Below are 21,704 nucleotides of genomic sequence, written 5' to 3' on the forward strand. Positions count from 1 at the left end.
TTTGAAGGTCACGCATTGTTGATGATTTCTTCCTGCTTATGCCAGACCACATAGACAATAGAACTTTCCAAATGTCAGATACATGATAGAGGGGCTACCAAGAAAACCCATCGCCTTCCACCTATTCAGATCTAAATCGTCAGAGACTTCAAGCCTAAGTTCAAGATACTGAGTTAGCCCACAAACGTTTTCCCAGAATTCACTACAATTAAAACCATTCTCATGTTTGTGGCCTTTACGTCAGGAATCCTTTATTAAAAGCCATTCCAAGAAGTTGACACTCTCCTTGGTCTTTAGAACATGTAAAAAGTGCTTTGTTTTAATTTTATACTTTGCCTTTCCCTTCAGTACATCAGATCTGCAGCCAACTTGGAAAAAGTGCAAGAGCCTCTTAAGTAGGCAATAACTCGAGGGTCAGCCATTTGGAACATCTTGGCTCCATTCCCACCTCATAGCTGTGGTAATATGCCATTGTTTGAATGTCAGGACCCGGTCCTTAAACTTCATTTCACACTCCACATACCACAAAAGTTTCTTATGGATATAGATCACAATATAGGTCATTGTTTCAGGCACTTTGCTATCATATGGCCTTATAGTCCCTTGTGAAGCATATGGAGGATGGAAAAAACCCATACAGATGACATCAGTGGGCCACATGCGGTGAATTATGGGACTGGAGAAGAGGACCAAAAACTTGTATTACAGATATTCCTGGGCAGCAATAGCTAACATTTTTCTAAATGGAATAAGGTTTTTGAATCAAAACAGGATGCCTAAAATACTGTTTGTTCACAGAGACAGGGATCAGGAGAGGACACACTTAACTTACGTGTTTTTTCCATTATGCTGACACTGGGTCCCTCAATCTCCTGAAGTTTTGTGTAAACACTGATTTTATATTCTGAATCAGGCTGAAGTCCGTAGAAGCAATGCCTGGTTGTCCCTCCGCCCACAGTGGATTCTTGCTTTTTTGTATCTAAAATAAAAGTAGAACAAAATGTACATGCATGAAATTTTTAAAAACAGCTACCAGTAGATAACTTGCTTCTGAAACACTTACTATGCATGGCCTAATCAGATAACTTCAGAACAAATTACACTTGTTTAGGTGCTGTATCTTTTCCTAAAGAGTTAATACATCCACTGATTTTTTTGTAATTGAAAATCACATTTTCTATGTTAAAAAAAATGAGAATAAAAGACTCCAGAGATCAACCCTTTAATGGAAAATTATTAATGCATATAATTGTGTGTGCACATCATAATTGATATCTTGGATCTCTTGGTGTGGAGGTGAGTATATTTTTTAGAAATTAGAATATTCTTTTACAAACATGATTCTCCAGAATACAGTCAACCAGTTACAAATCGACAAAAAAATACATCCTTTTGGCCCCATACAACTTACTACCATGCAAAAAGATGCCCTTCTTGGCAGTGGCCTAAAAATATAGGTATGGAGTTAGAAATTATAGGATGCTAGGCAATCCTTATGCCTGTGGATGAAGAGGTGTTCCTCCAGGGTTTCCGGAACTTCATCCACAGGTCCAGATTATTTTCAGAACTGCTACAAATGCAGGCAAGAGCTTAGAGCGTCACTGAGACAGCCAGGAAGGCCCCAGAATGTCCGATTTCCTACCTCTCAGCCTTAATTTTTAACCAACACTCATGATTTCTTTCAACTGCAATAAAGACTCCTAGGAAGCTTGGAGAAAGCTGCCTCTACTCTGAAAATCATTTTCTATTCTTTCAAAATCACAACTGAGTAAGTAAAACATGGTACTTCAGTGGCTCAAGGCCCTAGTTCCAAAGTTCTTTTTGTTCTATGAAGAAGACAGCAGTATACAGCCATCTCCACAAAGAACCTTCTCTTTCTTGTCTCCACCATGGCAGAAGCACAAAGAACCTAGCAGACCTGATTAACTGTTGGCTACTTTCTTTATTCCCATACTCACAGCAAGATTGCTTCGCCTTTCTGGAGAAATTAGTGCTGGCCCTTGGGTCTGGAGTCTAGGGTAGTTGGATTTATTATACTCATCATTTTCTGAGGGCTTACTATGTGCCAGGTTCTGTGCTTTGTATTTAGTGATACAATAACCAGAAAGATAATATTAGCCAGCATTTAATGAGCACTGACCATGTGCCAGGCACTATCCTAAAGATTTTACATGTATCGGCTCATTTGATCCTTATAATAGTTATAATTGCTCCAATCTAGAGACAAGAAACCGAAGGCCAGAAAAGTTAGTAACTTAATCAAGTCCATATGGCTAAGTAGCAGAACTGAAATTAAATTCAGAACTCTAAATCACAGTCTCAGAGGACACTGCTTTAATTTCCATTAATATATCATAAAATAATGTAAGTTAAATGGTTTTTCTAAATAAAAGTTTCAGAGAGGCTGAGTGCATATGAAATGAGCAAACATGATAGCTTGCAGAGATCAGATGAGGACCCCTTACGAGTCGGGGCTTTATCACTCCATTGGACAAAGCTGCCTACCTTGGTGGCTTTAATTACTGAAGAGTCTCAAATGGGTTTTCTTCATTGGCATAGAGCATTTATTATTTTATACTACATAGTTAATTGGTTAACAGGAAGAATTGATGCTACCATGAAAAGAACAATTATTTAAAAAGATCTAGATTGATCTTAGTTTTACCCATAAGTTGTATCCATCTACTTAATGCCTTATATAACTTTATTTCTAGGAATTTAAAAATCCAGTGTTAAAAAACTGCATTGATTAAACACATTACACATATTATTTGCTGGTTAAAAAAGAACTCCTTCAAACTGTTAATTGAAATTTATTAAATACAAATAAAATATAGAAAACAAAAACAGAACAATACAAAATATAAAAATGTTAATTTTTCTATTTTGAAAGAATAATACCTATTAAATTTCAATCTGTAATTTAATATATAATGGAACAAAATATACATGTGTTATAACATACATTTGCTAGAACAGACATGATATATATCATTTAAAACTTGTCCATGGACAAAATCCTTCTTTGAAAAATACAAGTAAGATTTTTAAAACTATAAGTAAATTAAAGCCACTTATTAAATGGAACGTGAAATTTATTTTTTTATTCTAATGATTGATAATATAAAGGAGTTTCAAAAGTGAACTTCATATAATCTTTAGTAATATATTTGTTGAGAGTGACTTAAGGTCTACTTCAAAAATTTTCTTATCTATGTGACAAAATGATGAAATAAAAAATTGTTGGGGCACCTGGCTGGCTCAGTTGGATAAGCATCTGACTTTGGCTCAGGTCATGATCTACAGTTTGAGCCCTGCATCAGGCTCTCTGTTGTCAGCACAGAGACCGCTTCAGATCCTCTGTAAGCCCCCCATCTCTGCTTCTCCCCCGCTGGTTCTCTCTCTCTCTCTTTCTTTTTCTGTCTCTCTCAAAATAAAATTTTAAAAATGACTTAAAAATTTTCCCAGGTGTTTGTGAGATTACATCTTGCTGTGACAGGAATTTGATAGTAAGGAAATGTTCATAAACCCCGCACTCTGTTTTGTTGCCGTCCCATTCAGTCTGTGGTTCCCAGGTTCAGGACCCCACATGAGCTGTTTCTTTCTAACCCTTACCCACAACTTTGGAGCCTCTTGCAAGCTTTTGTGAGTCACCTATAAAACAAAAATTTTCTAAACCCTTATGGCATGGATATTTATCCATTTCCATAAAAGCTTCCAGGAACTCTACAGGAATCAATTCTAGAAAAGTGCTTTTCTCTCATCTCTATTTCTCATGGATGTTCATGCACTTTATCAACCCTCAACAATAGAATATAAATTGGTTTTACTGTTAAGCAACAACACAAAAATCTCAAAGCCATGGGAAAACTGGAACAGGCACTGTAAAATTTTGGGAAATGATATTACTTTAATTCCCAATAATAACAAAGAGGGGTTACATGAATGGGGATGTACCCATGTTGCTTTTGGCATGTGTGATTTAGGTCTAATGGCTTAGCCTTAAAAGAAAACATTTAAACTGATCAAATGATGACTGATTTCCTCAACTCTTTGTGCCAAAAGCAAGGAGTTAATTTATTTTTTTGGAACAGGAGAAGAAATTCTGTCTTTGTGCATTCATTCTTATGAACCATGGCTAAATACATTCTCTGGGTTATTGTGCTGAAAACGATGCCACCAGCTTGACTCACCAAAATGTCCTATGAGTAGTTACTGAGATGCACAAGCAAAGAATATCCAGGATCCAGAATACTCTGCTGGAATTTTATGACATAAATGCTTCCAATCCCTAGGTCTCTCAAATACCCTGACACACAATCGTAATGTCACTGCCGGGGCACCTGGGTAGCTCAGTCGGTTAAGCGTCTGACTTTGGCTTAGGTTATGATCTCGTGGTTTCTGAGTCTGAGCCCCATCTCAGGCTGGCTGCTGCCAGGGAAAGGCCCACTTGAGATCCTCTGTCCTCCTGTCGCTGCCCCTCCCCGACTTGCATGCTCACTCGCTCTCTCTCTCTCAAAAATAAATAAACATTGAAAAATAAATAAAATGGTCATAATGTCACTGCCTCAAAAAGCTTAATCTTGAGACTATGTTTTGTTTCATACGATCTTTTGTTTTGGATCTGGTGTCTGGTAAGGCAGGCTCTCCACTACGCTGCAATTCTGTTGATGATACTGCAAAATTGGCATTTCAACATTCAGTGACAGAAGACAAGTTGAGCATTCTTTGAAATCTTCCTTAAGCAGTCTAACAAGAAATTCACCAAGTTATGGGGACTACAAAGGGAATAAAGTATTTGGGATCATGTGGCATCTAAATACATGAACTTAAAGGGAAATGATATACCCAACCTTGGATGCCAAGTCAACTCAAAAATAGCTTGGAGAACCAGACAGAATTCCAGAGCATCCACAGAACTAACGGAAACTCTCTTGGAGTTCTGAGCTACCTAAGACCAACCAAAAGTCTCTGACTTGGTCTGTCCTATCATTAACCAAAAGCCTACAATTTAATTTGGCAAATGGATGAGTGACTCAAACACAGATTTATTTCAGTCTCTCCTGAGAGGACCTCATCCTTCTGGTAATCTTTCTTTCTTTCTTTTTTTTCCTTCTTGGCTATAAAAAAATGTCATAATATTAAATGGGTAGAGGACATCTGTTGTTTTTGCCTGTCTTGCAACCATTCTCCCTTTCTTTGAATCTATTTTTCCCCACTCTTGGTCTTCATGATTTGGGAAAAAACTGAGTAACAACCCTTCTCCCCTCCAGATACAGAGGTGGGAGGCAACCAGGTCCGACCAGTTTATTTCATGCCCTTGAACTCAATGACAGATTTAGGGGCATGTGACCCAAGCCAAGCCAGTATGACTCAGTTCCTGGACTTTTGTTGGAATTATTGAGAAAGAAAAGCTCTTTTTTGACTCAGGCTGGTTAAGCTGTAAACTGGGAGGTGTCATTCTGGATCCGACTGGGGCCAACTCAGAGAATCTGGCCGAGGATGAGTACAGAGCAAGAGAAGGGAGCAAGACTTCATCCTGATGGCATTGTTTGAACACTTAGATCCAGATGTGCCTGGTGCCGGACACTTCTAAACTTCTCAGTAGTCAATAAATTGACCCTTTTGTTTAAGCTCCTTTTATCTGCATCCCTACCATTTACAAACAAACCTGAATGATACAGCCTGGCCACTTTATTCACAAAAATCTTGGCAATTTGTAGGTATTACCTTAGATAAAAGCCTCAAAAAAAGCCTCAATTTTAGAGAAACTGAAGCCCAGAGAGTTGACCAGCAATTATGGTCAAAGCCGAGGGCCTCTCCACTGACTTCATCTCAGAATACAAGTGCATGTGACCAGACCATGGGGATTATATTTTTTAAAAAACTGGAAAAAATTACCTGTCAAACAGTAAGAATTTATCAGAAATGTTAAAAAATACGTCACTCTGGGATAAAGCTTTTCTCTATCACATGGAGGAGTCAGATCCCATTTCTCTCTAGTATCTCCTCTGGGATAGAAGGACTAAACATTATGCACAGGTAGCATATGTAGCCAATGGGAGACACTACAAAGTTAAAACAGAGGGGCCCTGAAACTCATCTCCCCATGGAATAATCTGCATCTGACCACAAGTCCTTCAAAGGCACCAATCAGGATAATGATTTTATTTCTCTGTAAAATAAACAAACTCCACCTCAAATCAAGCTCCTAGATACAGAGAACAGACTCATGGTGGCCAGAGGCAGGTGTTGGGGGGGGTAGGAGAAATGGGTGAAGGAAGTTAAAAAATGTTAGAGAGAGAGAGAAAGAGAAAGAAAGAAAGAAAGAAAGAAAGAAAGAAAGAAAGAAAGAAAGAAAAAAGAAATGCAACTGAATTTTTCCCTACTCTAAAGTAGGAAGACTATCCCTTGATCTAAATAAACTATATGTTAAACCATTTAAACATATTCCCTACTGCTATCCCCATACTCCCTCCCCACTCCCAACACTCCTCTTTGAGGTAGACTGTCAGTTAGAAACTGTTGCTGCCCATTAATTAATATTCTTCAGTTAGACAACTGGATGAATGAGATGTAAGCTAATTGGGCTCATAAATCTCCTAGCTATAAATGTTGATGAAAAACCAATTGAGCAACACTTTGCTCATTCTTGTTTAATTGAGCCTTGAATGTAAGGCTCAGTTGAAGAGGTTTTTGGCAGCCTGGAGGTAATACCAAGGGAGGACAAGTTAACTTCAATTGAAGACAGAAGGAAATGTGGACTCATTTGTTTGTTTGTTTGTTTGTTTGTTTGTTTGTTTGTTTGTTAACAAAGATCTTGGCTTCAAAAAAGAGCTTTGTGAGGTTTTAGACTACCAGATCAATGCTATCACACATCTATCATGTCCTCTGATGACAATCCCAGTGCTATTTTGCAAATATGCTAAGATGAAAACATTTAAATAAAAAATATACTTATAGAGCTTACTAATTCCATTGACAAAGTCAGTTTCAATGTATGTTTATGTCAGTCTATATAACTAAAATTTTTATGAAAGCCAATGAATATCCATAGGAGCCTATGTCCCTTCATGTCAACTTCTTAAATGACACAAAAGGATAAAAGCATTGTGGGGCAGTTTAGGAGTGTGATTTTTATCATTAGTAATTTTTTAAAGCTTAATAAATACCACTAAATGTCAACCCTTCTCTATGAAAATGTGATTTAGCCTGTCTTATAAAGATATGTGAAACATGACTCCTCAAGATTTTGTAGTCATTTCTCAAACAGTAGCATACCTTTCATGTACTTCTGCTTAAACATCTCATAAATCATATTAAATACAACCACAAAATCCATATGACTTGTCCTGACATTTCCTCACTCAGTGTTTATTTCAGCATAAAGCCACTCCTATATGTTTAGTCATGCCAGGCTAAAGGGATCCTTGAAGTATCACACATAGGGAATCAAGGCATTAGTGGCTTAGCATGTCGATTGAGACAATGCCTTGGCTGGGGTTGGCAGAAGTCTCTCTTTGTGTCACTCATATTCTATTCTCATATTCTCAGCGTATTTCCAAATGCTCTCACCTCTCTACTAACCTGTGCTTTCCACTTTCCTGCTTTTTTTAAGGAGAGAGAATGCAAACAAGTGAGGGACAGAAGGAGAAAGAGAATCCCAAGCAGGTTCCACGCTCAGAGTGGAGCCCAATGTGGGGCTTGATCCCACAACCCTGGGATCATGACCTGAGCTGAAATCAAGAGTCAGATGCTCAATGGACTGAGCCAAAAAAAAAAAAAAAAAAAAAGCCTGCTTTTTTCAATTAAACAAGAATGGATAAGAAATAATCATGGGAAAACCATGATTATTTGTCCAGAAAGAAAATTTTTTAACAATTTTATTACCAATTTTGAAAGATTAAAAGAATCACTTGGAATTCTCCAGCGTCTTCTAGAGTCTCCCCCAAATAACAAGATATATCTTTTGCACCAATAATACAGTATTTAATCTGATAAATCAGATTAAAGTAATTTTCATTATTTGATCTCATCTTCTGAATATTATGCAAGCTGATAATAGTCCCTACAAACTTACTTTTTTGGGAATCAGCCTTTTGTTGTTGTTCTTCAAATTTTTAATGAAAATAGGCAGACATTTCTAGTTTTTCAACTTTGAAACAAAGTTCCAAATTTAGATGTTCTTGAGAACAGTAATGCTGAAAAACCTGCCTATGATGGCATAGATCTTAAACCATCTCTTAAATGAGAGTTTATTGTTCACCATTTATCCTCCAAAATAAAGACAGTCAGTCAGCAAGAAAACCATTAAAATCAAAATGAGATCCCCATGGAGTAACACTAAAATAATAACACCATATCATTTTAACGTACGTTAGTCATGGCTATTTGTCTCCTATTGCCAATAGCAGCCTCCACTCTCTGGAGGTTAACGTGGGCAAAGCACTGTTGCAAATGTTGCACGCGGAGTTATCGCCACGTAATCCTCCAGAATGCCACAAGATCAGCACTGTGGTTATACCCATTAACAGATAAGACAACAATCATTTGGAGAGGTTAAATAATCGGTACCTAGCCATTCTGACTCCATACCCCGCATGATCCATCATATAACATTGGCTCCTCAAGAAGAGAGCTCTAGTCTGTTACTTGCATGTTGTCCACAGAGATTTGCACAGAACTAAGTACGTGAGCGCTTGACAAAATCATCCGTGATAGGTGGCACTCACCCTGGAGCGATTCGATGACCACTCTGTAGGCAGTGGCATGGCGATGCACCTGCCACAGGGCACACAAGCTGGTCATTTGAACCTGCTCTGCTTGAAGATTGGTCACACCCAAAAACACTATAATGAAAAGAAACACACCTATGTCACACTACAGACAACGCCACAAATGTCCCCAAGTCTGAAATTAACTTTAACCCAATAACATTCTAATTCAAAGTTCCCATAGCCAGTGGTGGGAAATCCATGAACTCACAATAAATTAGTGCACAAAAGATAACTATTTTATTACTTGAGAGAGAAGTTGCAAAACATGTATAAATATGGTCTGTTTTACACTTGTAAACAAAAAGGGAAATAGTCACAGAAAAAAGACCAGATGTAATGGATGGTGAAATTCTGTTTTTTTTATCTGATTTTTAATCTCTCTTTATTTATTTATGCTTTCTAAATATTCCACAATTAATATATAATACTTTTATAACAAAAAACCAAATACAATATGCACTTATCAACCATTGAAGGATAGCCTTGGCTTAAGTAAAAAGGAAAGCAAAATAGACAAAGGGAAGCCTTACTCAAACAGGCGTTTCATAAGGACCGGCCTTCAAAACATGATTGAAGGGAAATGAACATATTTTTGAAAATGTAAAAAAATGCAAGATTTAACACAGATAAAAAATTATAAAAATCAAACACAAAGATTCCTATTAATTTTAGAATACTGTGATATACAAAAATGATTCACAGAAAGGTTATTTTGGGAAGCAATAAAAATAGTATTTCTCCAATACAACAAAGGAGTAAGTATCTGGCATTTATCATTTAGACTCAAAAAGAACACAATTAAAAATTAATATGTATATTCTCCAATGACCTCTGACTTTCATCCACATCATTTTCTTACTTTTCGCTCTCTCTTAGCTACCTTTATAATAAAAATAGTTTAAAATTATTTTTAAAAATGGTAAAAAAAAAAAATCTTATCTAATCAAAATTTACATTTTCACATTGTTCTTTTCTGTTAGACCAGAGAGAGAAGACCTCTTTTCCAAAGGCCAAATAAATGAGCCCTGTTGTTCCATAAAAAAAAGGAAATTGTTAATGATTTATGTAACCACACCAAATTTTAAAGAAACCTTAGATTAACTTATTTGCCATTGTATGGGCTTTTATTTTGCTTGGGAGAAAGAGAGAAAACAAATAATAAGCCCATCTAACTTTTCCTTTAAAGACAGAATATAAAACAATTCAATGCTCTTAATGTTTTAAAATATATTTGGAATACCCAACATACTTCTTGAAGAAGAGAAGAGGGATGGAACAGAAGAAAGAAAGATGCAAAGAAAGGAAGATAAATGGAAACAAGACAGAGCAGGGAGAAGAGAGGTCAATAAAAAAAATCACAGAGACAGAAAAAGTGGCCCAGACAGAAAGGGTAATTAGTCTAGAGGAGGAAATTAAAATCAGCTAGTGAAGGGGAGAGGCTGAGTGGGAAAGTGCACAGGGGATTCTAGGGTGCTCCTAAGGAATGGGATTGCTGTAATAGAACAACAGAGGGAAATCACTTGGAGGTTACTGTAATGCCCAGAATGGCATTACTTTACCAGCCAAGTACAAGATCAGAACCATAGACCAAGGCCTTCCTAGATCTGTTGAAGATAGACTATTTCTTTTGAGATTAAATTGATTCTGTAATCTAGCCTTTAAGGTCTTAAGATATTCCATTAAAAAAGGTTCAGGAAGCCTCCTCTAATGAAAAGCCTGGACCTATCTAAAATTTAGGTGGCCAAATAGAGGTGGCTTGGGGTCTGGTTTAATATATGCCTCATTCTTGATTGTTCCATTCATTGATTAATTATTTGGTTAGGGATGACAATGACATATGGGCCAAAGGTGTAAAGCACAATTATTACAATAATAATAATGGTTATTCACTAGTGCTTGCCATATGGCAGATCATTTTTACACATTATTTCTGGAGGCCTCACAATCAGGATATTGTCTTCATTTTAGAGTTGAGGGAACTTGAGCTCAGAGAAGTTTAGTAACCTGCTCAAGGTCACAGCTATTAAGTAGCAAATTTAAGGTTTCTACTTTTGATTATACCATAAGTATCATTCTCCAGTGTGGGGCAGGTGGAGCTGATAGCACTAAGGATGATGTCAACTAGCACACAGCCACACCATTTTTATTTGTGTCATTTATGTATCATCTTTCGTGTGTATTGAAAATCCTGGTCTTTTGTTTAGAGTAATTATGTGGGTTTTGAAAAGTATTTAAGTAAAAAAATGTAAGTCAATTTAAAGAAATATATTAAACAGATGGCGTGGCCAACGAGAAGTCCCAGATGGTATGCAGACTGCGTGAAAACCCTTAAAAGGTACAGAAGGAAGTCCTTTTTGTATCTTTTATGGACGGGGTGTGTGTGTGTGTGTGTGTGTGTGTGTGTGTGTTCACATAAGTGGGGAGGGGCAAAGACTTTGAGAAAAGCCAAACTTTGGTCCAACTTTGACTGGCGTTGGTCATGTCGCTACAGACTGGTTGGAAAATTTCACCTAATGTGAAAAATGCCAACAAAGACTTTCCAGAAGGAAATCCTATCCGCCACCATCAAGTATATTTGCATGCCAGGTTCTGACATTCCGCCTGCCAACCAGGACTCTGAACTACAGCCCTGAGTAAGGAGCACACCTTTCTTTCCATGAAACACCATCCAGAAAGGGCAATGCTGAGGAAAATAAAAAACAACCGCCAAGTTAAAGCAGGGGTTGAGTTACAGTGAAAACAAAGCAGCAAAACCACATGCAGGGGTTGAGGCAATGGGACATCGGTCTTACGTGTTTTCACCACGCCTGTCAGAGCGTCGCTGAAGCCTGAGGCCTGGGAGGCAAATATTTTCACGTTGTAGTCCATTCCACTGAGGAGGTTTGTGATAAGAATGGTGTTAATGCCAGATCCCACAAACGTCTCCAGTGTTGGGCCAGCAACTAGGGGAGAAAGAGTATATTTCAGTTACACCAGAAGATGGAAAAATGGAAACACTCTTGACAGGAATTGTACTTATTCGACTGTGTTACAGTTGCTCGGAATTACACAGAAGATAAACAGCAGAGCTGGGGTTTGAACCTAGCCCCATGTGGCTCTGGAACTTACATACCTGACTACTATGCTAGGGCTCTTTTTAGGAATCTACTCCTTCTCAAATATAGTTCTTTCCCTAATGCTTACTCAAAGAAGCGGGTCCACCTCACAATCCACCGTCCGCCATACTGTGCGGCCTTCACAGTGGAGCTTCTGTCTAGTCATAGGCTTTGGGGCACTTGCCAAACTAAAGAAGCCATTCTCAATTGCCCCTTTGAGACACCCTTTGTCTCCAGGAGGCATGCAAGTGGCAGTAGCAGCGAATTTGTCACAGACCCTATGCTATACCTTGCCACATGGGGGTCCAGCCTATATGTTGCCATTATTAGTTCTATCCCCTCCCCTTAACATTTTTTTTAAGTTTATTTATTTACTTTGAGAGAGAGAGAGAGAGAGAGAGAGAGCGCAAGAGTATGAGTGGAAGAAGGGCAGAGAAAGAGGGAGAAAGAGAATCCCAAGCAGGCTCTGTGCTGTCGGTGTACAGACCGATGCGGGGCTCGATCCCACAAACCATGAGCTCACATCCTGAGCTGAATTCAAGAGTTGGAGGCTCAACCTACTGAGCCACCCAGGCGCCCCTCTCCTAGCATTTTTAAGAATAGACAGATGACACTACTACTAATCCAAGGCCCTTGACCAGTTAGCTTTGTTGAGCCTTTACATTTTTCACCTCTTTTTCAGCCCAGTGGAGTCTTTAGAATTAAAAACATTCCTGGATAAGTCCTCTACAAACTTATTTACCTCCTGCCTTTTCCCATCTGTACTCATTCTTTAAGAGTTTTGAGTTAATAACAAGTTCCTAAAATACTTCTGACTTTACTTCAGAACCCCCTTCCAATAATGCATTTATATATTTCTGTACGTACATGTTATCTCCATAGAGATTTTCTCAGGAACCAAACTCTCCATTCAAATGACCACATACCACATTCCACTTGATTTAGAGCAAGATGTCTCAGCCTCAGTGCTACTGACATTTTGGGCTGGATAATTCTTAACTCTGGGGCAGCGGGGGGCAGGTACTGTGACTCGTAGGACGCTTAACAGTACCCACCAGATGCCAATAGCAACCCCCTACCCCCCCAAGTTGTAGCAACCCAAAACATCTCTGTTGGGCAGCAAAACTCCATCAATTGAGAACCACTGGCTCAACACAAAGCTACTTTCCCTCAGAAAATCTGATAGACATCTACAAAATGGTCCAAGAACAAATCCAGCAATGCTGTTTTACAAATTAACACATGCCTCGAGCCTAAAGAAAAGACACCAAAAAACTGTGATGGATCCTAAAGAACCAGTCTTAAGCAGACTAATTCACCCATGGTATATTCTTGCTATTTCACCTTCATGGTTCATAGAGATGTTTGTCCGGAGAAATTGGAGGGGGGCGGGTATTTTACTTGTATGGACCTGGATAATAGGACACAAGAAAAAAAGCTGAAAAGTGTTACAGAGGCAAGAGCAACAGCTCAGAGGACACATCGAGCCTAATGTGCTCTTTGAGGGCAGAAAGAGTTTTTTAATGGCCCAAGAATACTCTTTACGTTTTCTTGCCAAATAAGTAAACATAAGGAGAGAAGATCTTTCTTATGAATAATCAGAGTATGAAGGCCCAGGTCCAGAAAATGGACAAAATCCCTCTAGTATCTATATTTAGTCTCCTGTTTAAACTTCACACAAGTGCTAAGTGTCGGGCGCTGATACTGTAACAGGTGAAGTCAATCATGGCCTCATCTCCACAGACGTGTGGATCCAGGGTACAACCGCCCCCGTTTGCACCATTCTCCTGTTTTCAGGATGTAAAGATGTGGCAGGTAAGGAGGGAGGGATCTCCTCATCAAGGCGGCTAAGGGGCTAATGGAAAAGCCTTTTACTACCATGACCTCAGGGCTTTGAGGAATTTTATACCCCAACACAGCTTCTAAAATGAAGAGACTAAGAAGTTGGTAAGTCAACCTTTTCCTACTAATCCAAGAAGTAAGAGGTAGAGGAGGAATTAGAAATTAGAGATTCTAAGTGTTTAGGGTTTATATATCCACTGAGCCACGGCAGCTTCCTACTCCTACCAAGTCAAGGTTTCCTTCAGCTGGTTCCTTGTCTGGGATGTGCCTAGGTTAGGTGCATAACAAGTATGTATTCTGCTCATAAACGTGCCCAGTCATTTTTTTGTTTTGTTTTGTTTTGTTTTGTTTTGTTTTGTTTTGTTTTGTTTTAATATGAAATTTATTGTCAAATTGGTTTCCATACAACACCCAGTGCTCATCCCAAAAGATGCCCTCCTCAATACCCATCACCCACCCTCCCCTCCCTCCCACCCCCCATCTACCCTCAGTTTGTTCTCAGTTTTTAAGAGTCTCTTATGCTTTGGCTCTCTCCCACTCTAACCTCTTTTTTTTTCTTTTCTTTTTTTCTTCCCCTCCCCCATAGACTTCTGTTAAGTTTCTCAGGATCCACATAAAAGTGAAAACATATGGTATCTTTCTCTGTATGACTTATTTCACTTAGCATCACACTCTCCAGTTCCATCCACGTTGCTACAAAAGGCCAGATTTCATTCTTTCTCATTGCCATGTAGTACTCCATTGGGTATATAAACCATAATTTCTTTATCCATTCATCAGTTGATGGACATTTAGGCTCTTTCCATAATTTGGCTATTGTTGAGAGTGCTGCTATAAACATTGGGATACAAGTGCCCCTATGCGTCAGCACTCCTGTATCCCTTCGGTAAATTCCTAGCAGTGCTACTGCTGGGTCATAGGGTAAGTCTATTTTTAATTTTTTGAGGAACCTCCACACTGTTTTCCAGAGCGGCTGCACCAGTTTGCATTCCCACCAACAGTGCAAGAGGGTTCCCATTTCTCCACATCCTCTCCAGCATCTATAGTCTGCTGATTTGTTCATTTTAGCCACTCTGACTGGTATGAGATGATATCTGAGTGTGGTTTTGATTTGTATTTCCCTGATGTGGAGTGACGTTGAGCATCTTTTCATGTGCCTGTTGGCCATCTGGATGTCTTCCTTAGAGAAGTGTCTATTCTTGTCTTCTGCCCATTTCTTCACTGGATTATTTGTTTTTCGGGTCCCAGTCATTTTTTAGGTGGGGTCATAACTTTAACGTTCTGATAATATCTATCCTAACAATGATCATACAAGGAAAAAAAGTTTTTTTCATAAAAGGTGGGACTCTTCCCACTTCTCAAAACTAAAGATGAAATCAAAGATAGATGGAAAAACAAAACAAAAATAACATCTTGAAATCGATTTTAGGTGCACCTGAGGGGCTCAGTCAGGTAAGCATATGACTTTTGATTTAGGCTCAGGTCAGGATCTTGCAATCTGTGAGGTCAAGCCCATGTAGGGCTCTGCACTGACAGCACAGAGACTGCTTGGGATTCTTTCTTTCTCTCTGCCCCTTCCCTCTTCATACGTGTGCTCTCACTTTCTTTTCTCTCAAAATAAATAATAAACTTTAAAACAAAGAAACCATTTCAGGGGCGCCTGGGTGGCTCAGTCGGTTAAGCGTCCGACTTCCGCTCAGGTCATGACCTCACTGCTCCTGAGTTCAAGCCCCGCCTTGGCCTCTGTGCTGACAGCTCAGAGATTGGAGCCTGCTTCGGATTCTGCGATTCCCTCTCTCTCTCTGCCCCTCCCCCACTCATGCTCTGTCTCTCTCTCTGTTTACATAAGCGTTAAAAAAATTTTTTTTAAAAAGAAACCATTTTAGATGTCTAATCACGGTAACAATATTTTTTTTAAAAGCATTACTTACCACTAACAGGTTTGTAGACAATCCTATAGCCCTTTGCGGGGGAAGACGGGGGATCCCATGTAATGCGCAACCTGTTATACCATTCTTCTGAGACCCGGAAGTTTTGGGGACCAGAGGGTGGCACTGAGCAGAGAAAAGGAAAAACAGTGATTTGGTGTGGCTTCTAGTTTTACAAACTACGCTGTTAACAAAATCTAAGCTATCTTCCCATAACGTTAAAGTATTTACAAGTAAAAATGCATTATAACACACAGTGAGACCTTTGCAGAGTCTATGGTTGTTTTAGAAATGGAATGTACAGGAAATTACTGCTCTTCTGGTGAAACACATTCATCTGAAGATCAGTTGTTCATTCACGGTTGTTCCGGTTCCTTTTTCTTTAACTTATTTTGAGTAAAGTTGGATTGAATCATGTTGATCAAAAATTTCTGTCTACACACCATGTTCCACTATCAAAGTATATTTGTACAGCAATATCGAGGGGGCTCACACCAGGGTACCGATGGTAATTCTAGGAGGTTAGATTCTGGTAATTTTTTTTTTCTTTCATCTTCATGTTGCCTATATTGTTTGAAATTTTATATTATTGTTCACCTATTTTCTATCACAACATTAAGCCATTTATATAGAGAACCTTTGTAAACCATTGTGCATACTGATATATATTATCATTACCACTTTTGTTATTGTTGATAGAATGTAGTTGTGCTGACCACTGTTTAAAATAAAGACACCTCAGGGCGCCTGGGTGGCTCAGTCGGTTAAGCGTCCGACTTCAGCTCAGGTCACGATCTCGCGGTTCGTGAGTTCGAGCCCCGCATCGGGCTCTGGGCTGATGGCTCAGAGCCTGGAGCCTGCTTCCGATTCTGTGTCTCCCTCTCTCTCTGCCCCTCCCCTGTTCATGCTCTGTCTCTCTCTGTCCCAAAAATAAATAAACGTTAAAAAAAAAAATAAAAATAAAATAAAGAGACCATCCACTAACACTTCAAAGTAATGTTACTACATAGATTTTGTTACATGTGGTGGTATCTCTGCAATGAGATTTAAGTCATATTTCTAGAGTAAAAGTCTTTAAATGGGTTTTGTGTGTGTATATATTTGTTTATCATGGAAGCCTTTTACATATTATGCTAATTTCTAACATGTAAAAGTTAAAAGGAGATCTTTAAGCCCAGGTCAGCAGTAGTTACATGGAGCCCCTCGGCCTCCCCATCACCCCCTTTCCTCCCTTTCCTACCTCTCCCCACAGCGACAGGGTTTATGGTAACTTTATGGAACATTAAACAGTTAAAAACAATCCCAAACCAACTCAGCAGAGCAGAATTCACTATGCTTATTTGAACCCATTCTTGGGGCACCTGGGTGGCTCAGCCAGTTAAGCGTCTGACTTTTGATTTCAGCTCAGGTCATGATCTCGCGGTTCCTGTGACCCCACATCAGGTTCTGTACTTGGTGGTGGAGAGCCTGCTTGGGATTCTCCCTCCCTGCCCCTTCCCCGCTCTTGCTCTCTCTCTCTCTCTCAAAATAAATAAAGGAACTTTAAAAAAAAGTGTTTAAAAAACTAAAAATAAACCATTCTTGCTTGCTTTTTCTTTTTCTCCTAATAACCTGGATTTGAGACAAACAAAAGCATACGGTATAGGTGCTCCATACTATCTACTACTTGACTTTCTTCTTTAATTGTTCTTTAAGTCTTTGGTTCCCAAATATTTGTGTAGCAGCAAAATATCAAAGTTTGCTCAAAGTTTGAACGTGCAGATCAAGTCAAGATCAAGATGACAGCGTCCTGGTAAGAGTGGAAGAAAGGCTCAGTGTTCTCCCACTGCTCTGCTCTTCCCCCCCTTTTCCTCCCTCCTTCCACATGACCCCAGAGGAAATAACTGTAGCAGATCCCGGGGCTCCTAATACTCTGGATGATCTGTAACAAAATGTGCAAGTTTGGTGGGAGTCTGGGTGGAGGCACTCACAGCATGGGCACCAGGAAGAGGGAGAGGTGCCAGCACTGTTAACTAAGGAAATAATATCCACTTTCTCAGCAGAGCAGAGTCAGGTCTTGGGGCTGCAGCTACGGAAATTTAATGACGTGTACACTTACTTGAAAATTCCACACTTAAGTGCCCAGGTACAGAATTCATTCAGCCCATGCCACCATTCTGTTCCTAATCGCACATGACTGTTTGGTAATTGTGGTAGACGAAAGATGGGTGCAGGTTTTTAACCCTCCTCGCATTGAGTGGTGGAGGCTATGGCCCTCCCTTTAAATCTGGGTGGGTTCTATGACCTCCTCACCCCACAGACTATAGCAGAAATGACACCATTCCAGTTCCAAGCATAGCCCTTAAGTGTCCTGAGTTTCCGCTTGCCACCTCCTGGAACTCTTGTCTTCGAAACAAGTATTCATGTCCGAAGTATGACTATCCCGCTGGAAAGAGTGCATGGAGAGGCTCCGACCCGACATGGAGAGAGACAGGATCAGCTGAGTCCAGCCTTCCAGGCGTCCCCACCAACATGCCAGACATGTGGGTAAAGTGGTCTTGGACGCCCTAGACCAACCCACTTGCCAGGTGACCTTAATCCATACCCTGTGGGGCAGAAGAATCTCCCAACAAGCCCTGCCTAATTTCCTGACCTATAAAATCATGCAGTATAATAAAATAGCTCCTACTTTAAGCCACTAGGTTTTGAGGTAGTTCATGCAAGTACAGATAACCGCACGGTAAGGACTCTGTGGTGCTTTGACCAAGCGTTTGCTCCTTGGTGCGTGCTCCTCGCTTGATCATCAGGGCCAATTCGCCCCAAACAAACATTGAGTGGTGCCCCCTCTGTGCCACACAGTACCGGAGGAGCTTTGCATGGAGAGGCAAACAGTACGGATGAGGTCCTGGGCTCTCGTGATGCTGCTCTCCAAGGAAGGGAGACAGACGATGAACAAATACATGAGTACATAAGAAAATATCAGATGGTAATTAGTGCCGTAACATGATAAGACAACAACAACAACAACAACAACAACAACACAACAACCAAAAAACAGGTTGATAGCACAGAGATTGGGAGCTATTTTGCATGGAGTGGTTGGCAAAGTCTGAGGAGGCGGCTTTGAGCTGCAGCCAAAATGACAAGAAAAAGCCAGAAAGGCAAATACCTGGGAAGGATATTCCATATGGAAGGAACAGCGAGTACATCAGTCCTAAGGCAGGGACAAGCTTAAATGTGAAGAGCAGGAAAGGAAGGATGGCTGGGGCACCTGTTAGCGGGTGAGATTAAGGAAATCGGCAGGGTCCAGGTCTTAGAGGGCCTTGCAGGGCTATGGGAGGGGTGTTGGATTTCATCCTGAGCACAGTGGGAAGCCACTGGGAGACTTGAAACAGGCCTGACACGAGATCATTTATATTTTCAGAAGCTTCTTGGGCTGCAGGGAGGAGAATAGAGGATTCAAGAGTGTCAGCAGGAAGCCTCCGGAGGAGGCTGGTGCACTCATTTTAGTGACGGAGAGTGAGGCGTAGATCAGGGCGGAGCAGACAGACGAAGACAAAGAGGGCTGGTCTGCAGAACACATTTTGGGTAGTCAGCAGGACTTGTGATGAATCAGATGCTGCTGAGGAAGACATAGTTGTTTCTTAAGTCTTAGCTTTTATGCAGAAGAAAACGTAAGCCCAGAGCAGCTAGTTCACCTTGCTCAAAGCCACACAGCTTCCCTGGATTCAGACACAGATTTCCCGTCTCCCGATCTCTTTTGCTCTTCTCACTACACTACACCGTGGCATTCAGGGCACATTGCAGGGGGTGAGCATTTTCAATTAATTGGCCAGCTAGTATGCACAGGGAGAAAGCTTCACTCACAGGTTTTTCCAGGGGCAGAGACGCTGACGCCTTCTCCATCATCATAGATGGGAGTCACCGTGACTTTGTACTCAGTATTGGGAAGCAGAGGCTTCAGAAGGAGATTGTTCTGGCTTCCAGCCACCATCACCTGAACAGAAAAGCAAAGGAGGATGGTCTTAATTAAGACCTTTGTTCCTGTTGGTCAACCAATGGAGCAGGACTACTACGGGAGACTTTGAAATCATCAGAAGCAAGGCGATGCGCTTGGACAGTGAAATAGGACAGAAAAATAGGCATCCATGCAAAATCATCTCTCCCTGAAATTCCCCTCACAGCAGCCCTCAGCTTTGAACCTCTAATGCAGGTTTAACTTTGAAGCGTGTAGGTTCTGAGGAATAGTCTGCTCACAGCTTTTCAGCTTTTGCAAAGTATTCAGGAGTGAGAATAATCATTGCTTTGGAAAGTGGGTGTTTATAGCTTAGGAGTGTCTATTCTCTAACACAGCCTGCTTATGATTTTTTATTCTACTTAAGTATCCTCTTGAAAATTCAGCCTTCCGTTCTTTATCCTTTCAGAGATAATCTACTCCCAGCATCTTAGAAAAGACTGAAAGCCAGCCAAGAACGACAGATTAACCACAGATTAAATCCAAGTTTTCCAGAGAGAAACAGATTCACCACTACCACTAAAAAATGTGGCAGCTTAGTTTTTTTTTTTTTTTTTTTTTGAAAGGAGAGGTCTTCCTCAGTCTCAAATCATCATCACTCTACCTGTCAAGGCTGCACAAACTGAAATGCAGTGGTGAGGTCCACACCATGGCATAATGTGCCATGTGGCTCCACGGTGCAAATTCCGTCATCCCTCAAAGAACATATGGACGAGGGAAGCCACATGTTCTCAATGTTAAAACCACAAAACTTTCTGCCTCTGCTTCAGCAGTCAGATGCTGGCACACCTCTGGGCCATTTAAGGAATTTAATCATGGCTGGAAAAATGCTATGTAAGATCTAAGCACTGACTCAAACGCGTTTAAAGGAGTCACAAGACTGGGACAGCTGGAGATGCTTTTTGATTCAAGGGCTGGATAAAATGCCAGCAGGCAAAGGGCTGTGCTGTCTACTTCTGGATCAGGGAAGAGACCTATAAATCATGGAATAAGCCCTCAGAAGCCTCGGGTTGAACCCAGAAGCAGCTGTTGCTAAGATACTGCTAAGCTCTAGAAGCAATTTTCTAAACGATATTGTTAAAAAGGAAGTCTGAATCAGGTGATTTACATTGAATGAGTATGATTTTACTCCTTATATGAAAGGGACATTGAAATACATTAGGGGGCGTGTTGATGTGGACCTGGGAGGGAGGTTTTTTAAAAAGAGCTCTGCTTTATAATAAATTCGATAACCAGGGCATTAAAGACAGGTAAAGGTAGAACAGTGGTTGCCCTGACTTGCATTGCCCTGTCAATGTAGCTTCTTTCAGGGCACTGCTTATAAATGTAACTCCTTCGGAGTACAGAGCCGGGCATTCGGTCCAGGCTGTCTGTTTAGCAAACCACCCATGTTGATACTCCTTCAATAAGGTCATCATCACTCAAGCTGAGAAATACATGGGCTTGGAACCTATCACATCTAGACTGTGGAATTCTGAAAAGTGGTAGGGCCATTTTGGAGGAATCCCTCAGCTCGCCAGGAAATAGTTGCTATGGTTTATAGTAACAGTCATCATTTACCTAGCAATTATTATGTACCAGGTGCTACCCTAAGAATTTTAATACAGTAAGTCACTTACTCTTCACCACAACCCTTTCAGGTAAGGGGGAACATTACATTAATTTTACATATGGGGAAACTGAGGCCCACAGCTTGTGAGTAAAGAAGCCATATGGAAATCCTGGATATCTGGTCTGAGCCTTGCTTTAAAGGCTGCACTCTGTTCAGTGTGGCTACACTGCTTGAACCTTTTTACACTAATGATATTCAGTTCCAAGAATAAAATGTAAATCTCCTCTTGGGAATGCAAAGTTCCTTCTACTTGGCTTCTGCTTGTTTGCACAAAGCAGGGTAAAGATGGGCTCTTACTAAAAACAGATGCCATAGATCATTGCAGATGGTGGTTTTGTTTATAAAACAATTCTGTAAAAGATGCTTATGGTTAAATGAGATGCAAATCTAACCCGTGAACTTCCACGTTTTAAGTTTTTTATTTTAGAAATGGAACTTCATGTCTGGCTCCATATT

At 40.2% G+C, this 21,704-nt stretch overlaps 1 protein-coding gene across 5 annotated transcripts in view; it reads right to left on the minus strand.

The window, feature by feature from the left end:
- COL14A1 (collagen type XIV alpha 1 chain) overlaps nt 1-21,704 on the minus strand; it is a 215,351-nt gene that overhangs the window by 100,890 nt on the left and 92,757 nt on the right. For all 5 annotated transcript variants that reach the window (XM_086695199.1, XM_086695201.1, XM_086695198.1 and 2 more), the window contains 5 exons: nt 19,489-19,618; nt 15,646-15,768; nt 11,570-11,719; nt 8,733-8,849; nt 833-979 (listed from right to left, as the gene is read on the minus strand). In XM_086695199.1, the coding sequence (XP_086551325.1) occupies nt 833-979; nt 8,733-8,849; nt 11,570-11,719; nt 15,646-15,768; nt 19,489-19,618 (667 nt within the window). The remainder of the gene's footprint in view (nt 1-832; nt 980-8,732; nt 8,850-11,569; nt 11,720-15,645; nt 15,769-19,488; nt 19,619-21,704) is intronic.

Source organism: Puma concolor, chromosome F2, assembly GCF_028749965.1.
Source record: "Puma concolor isolate L17-30 chromosome F2, mPumCon1.1.hap2, whole genome shotgun sequence".
Lineage (NCBI taxonomy): Eukaryota > Metazoa > Chordata > Mammalia > Carnivora > Felidae > Puma > Puma concolor.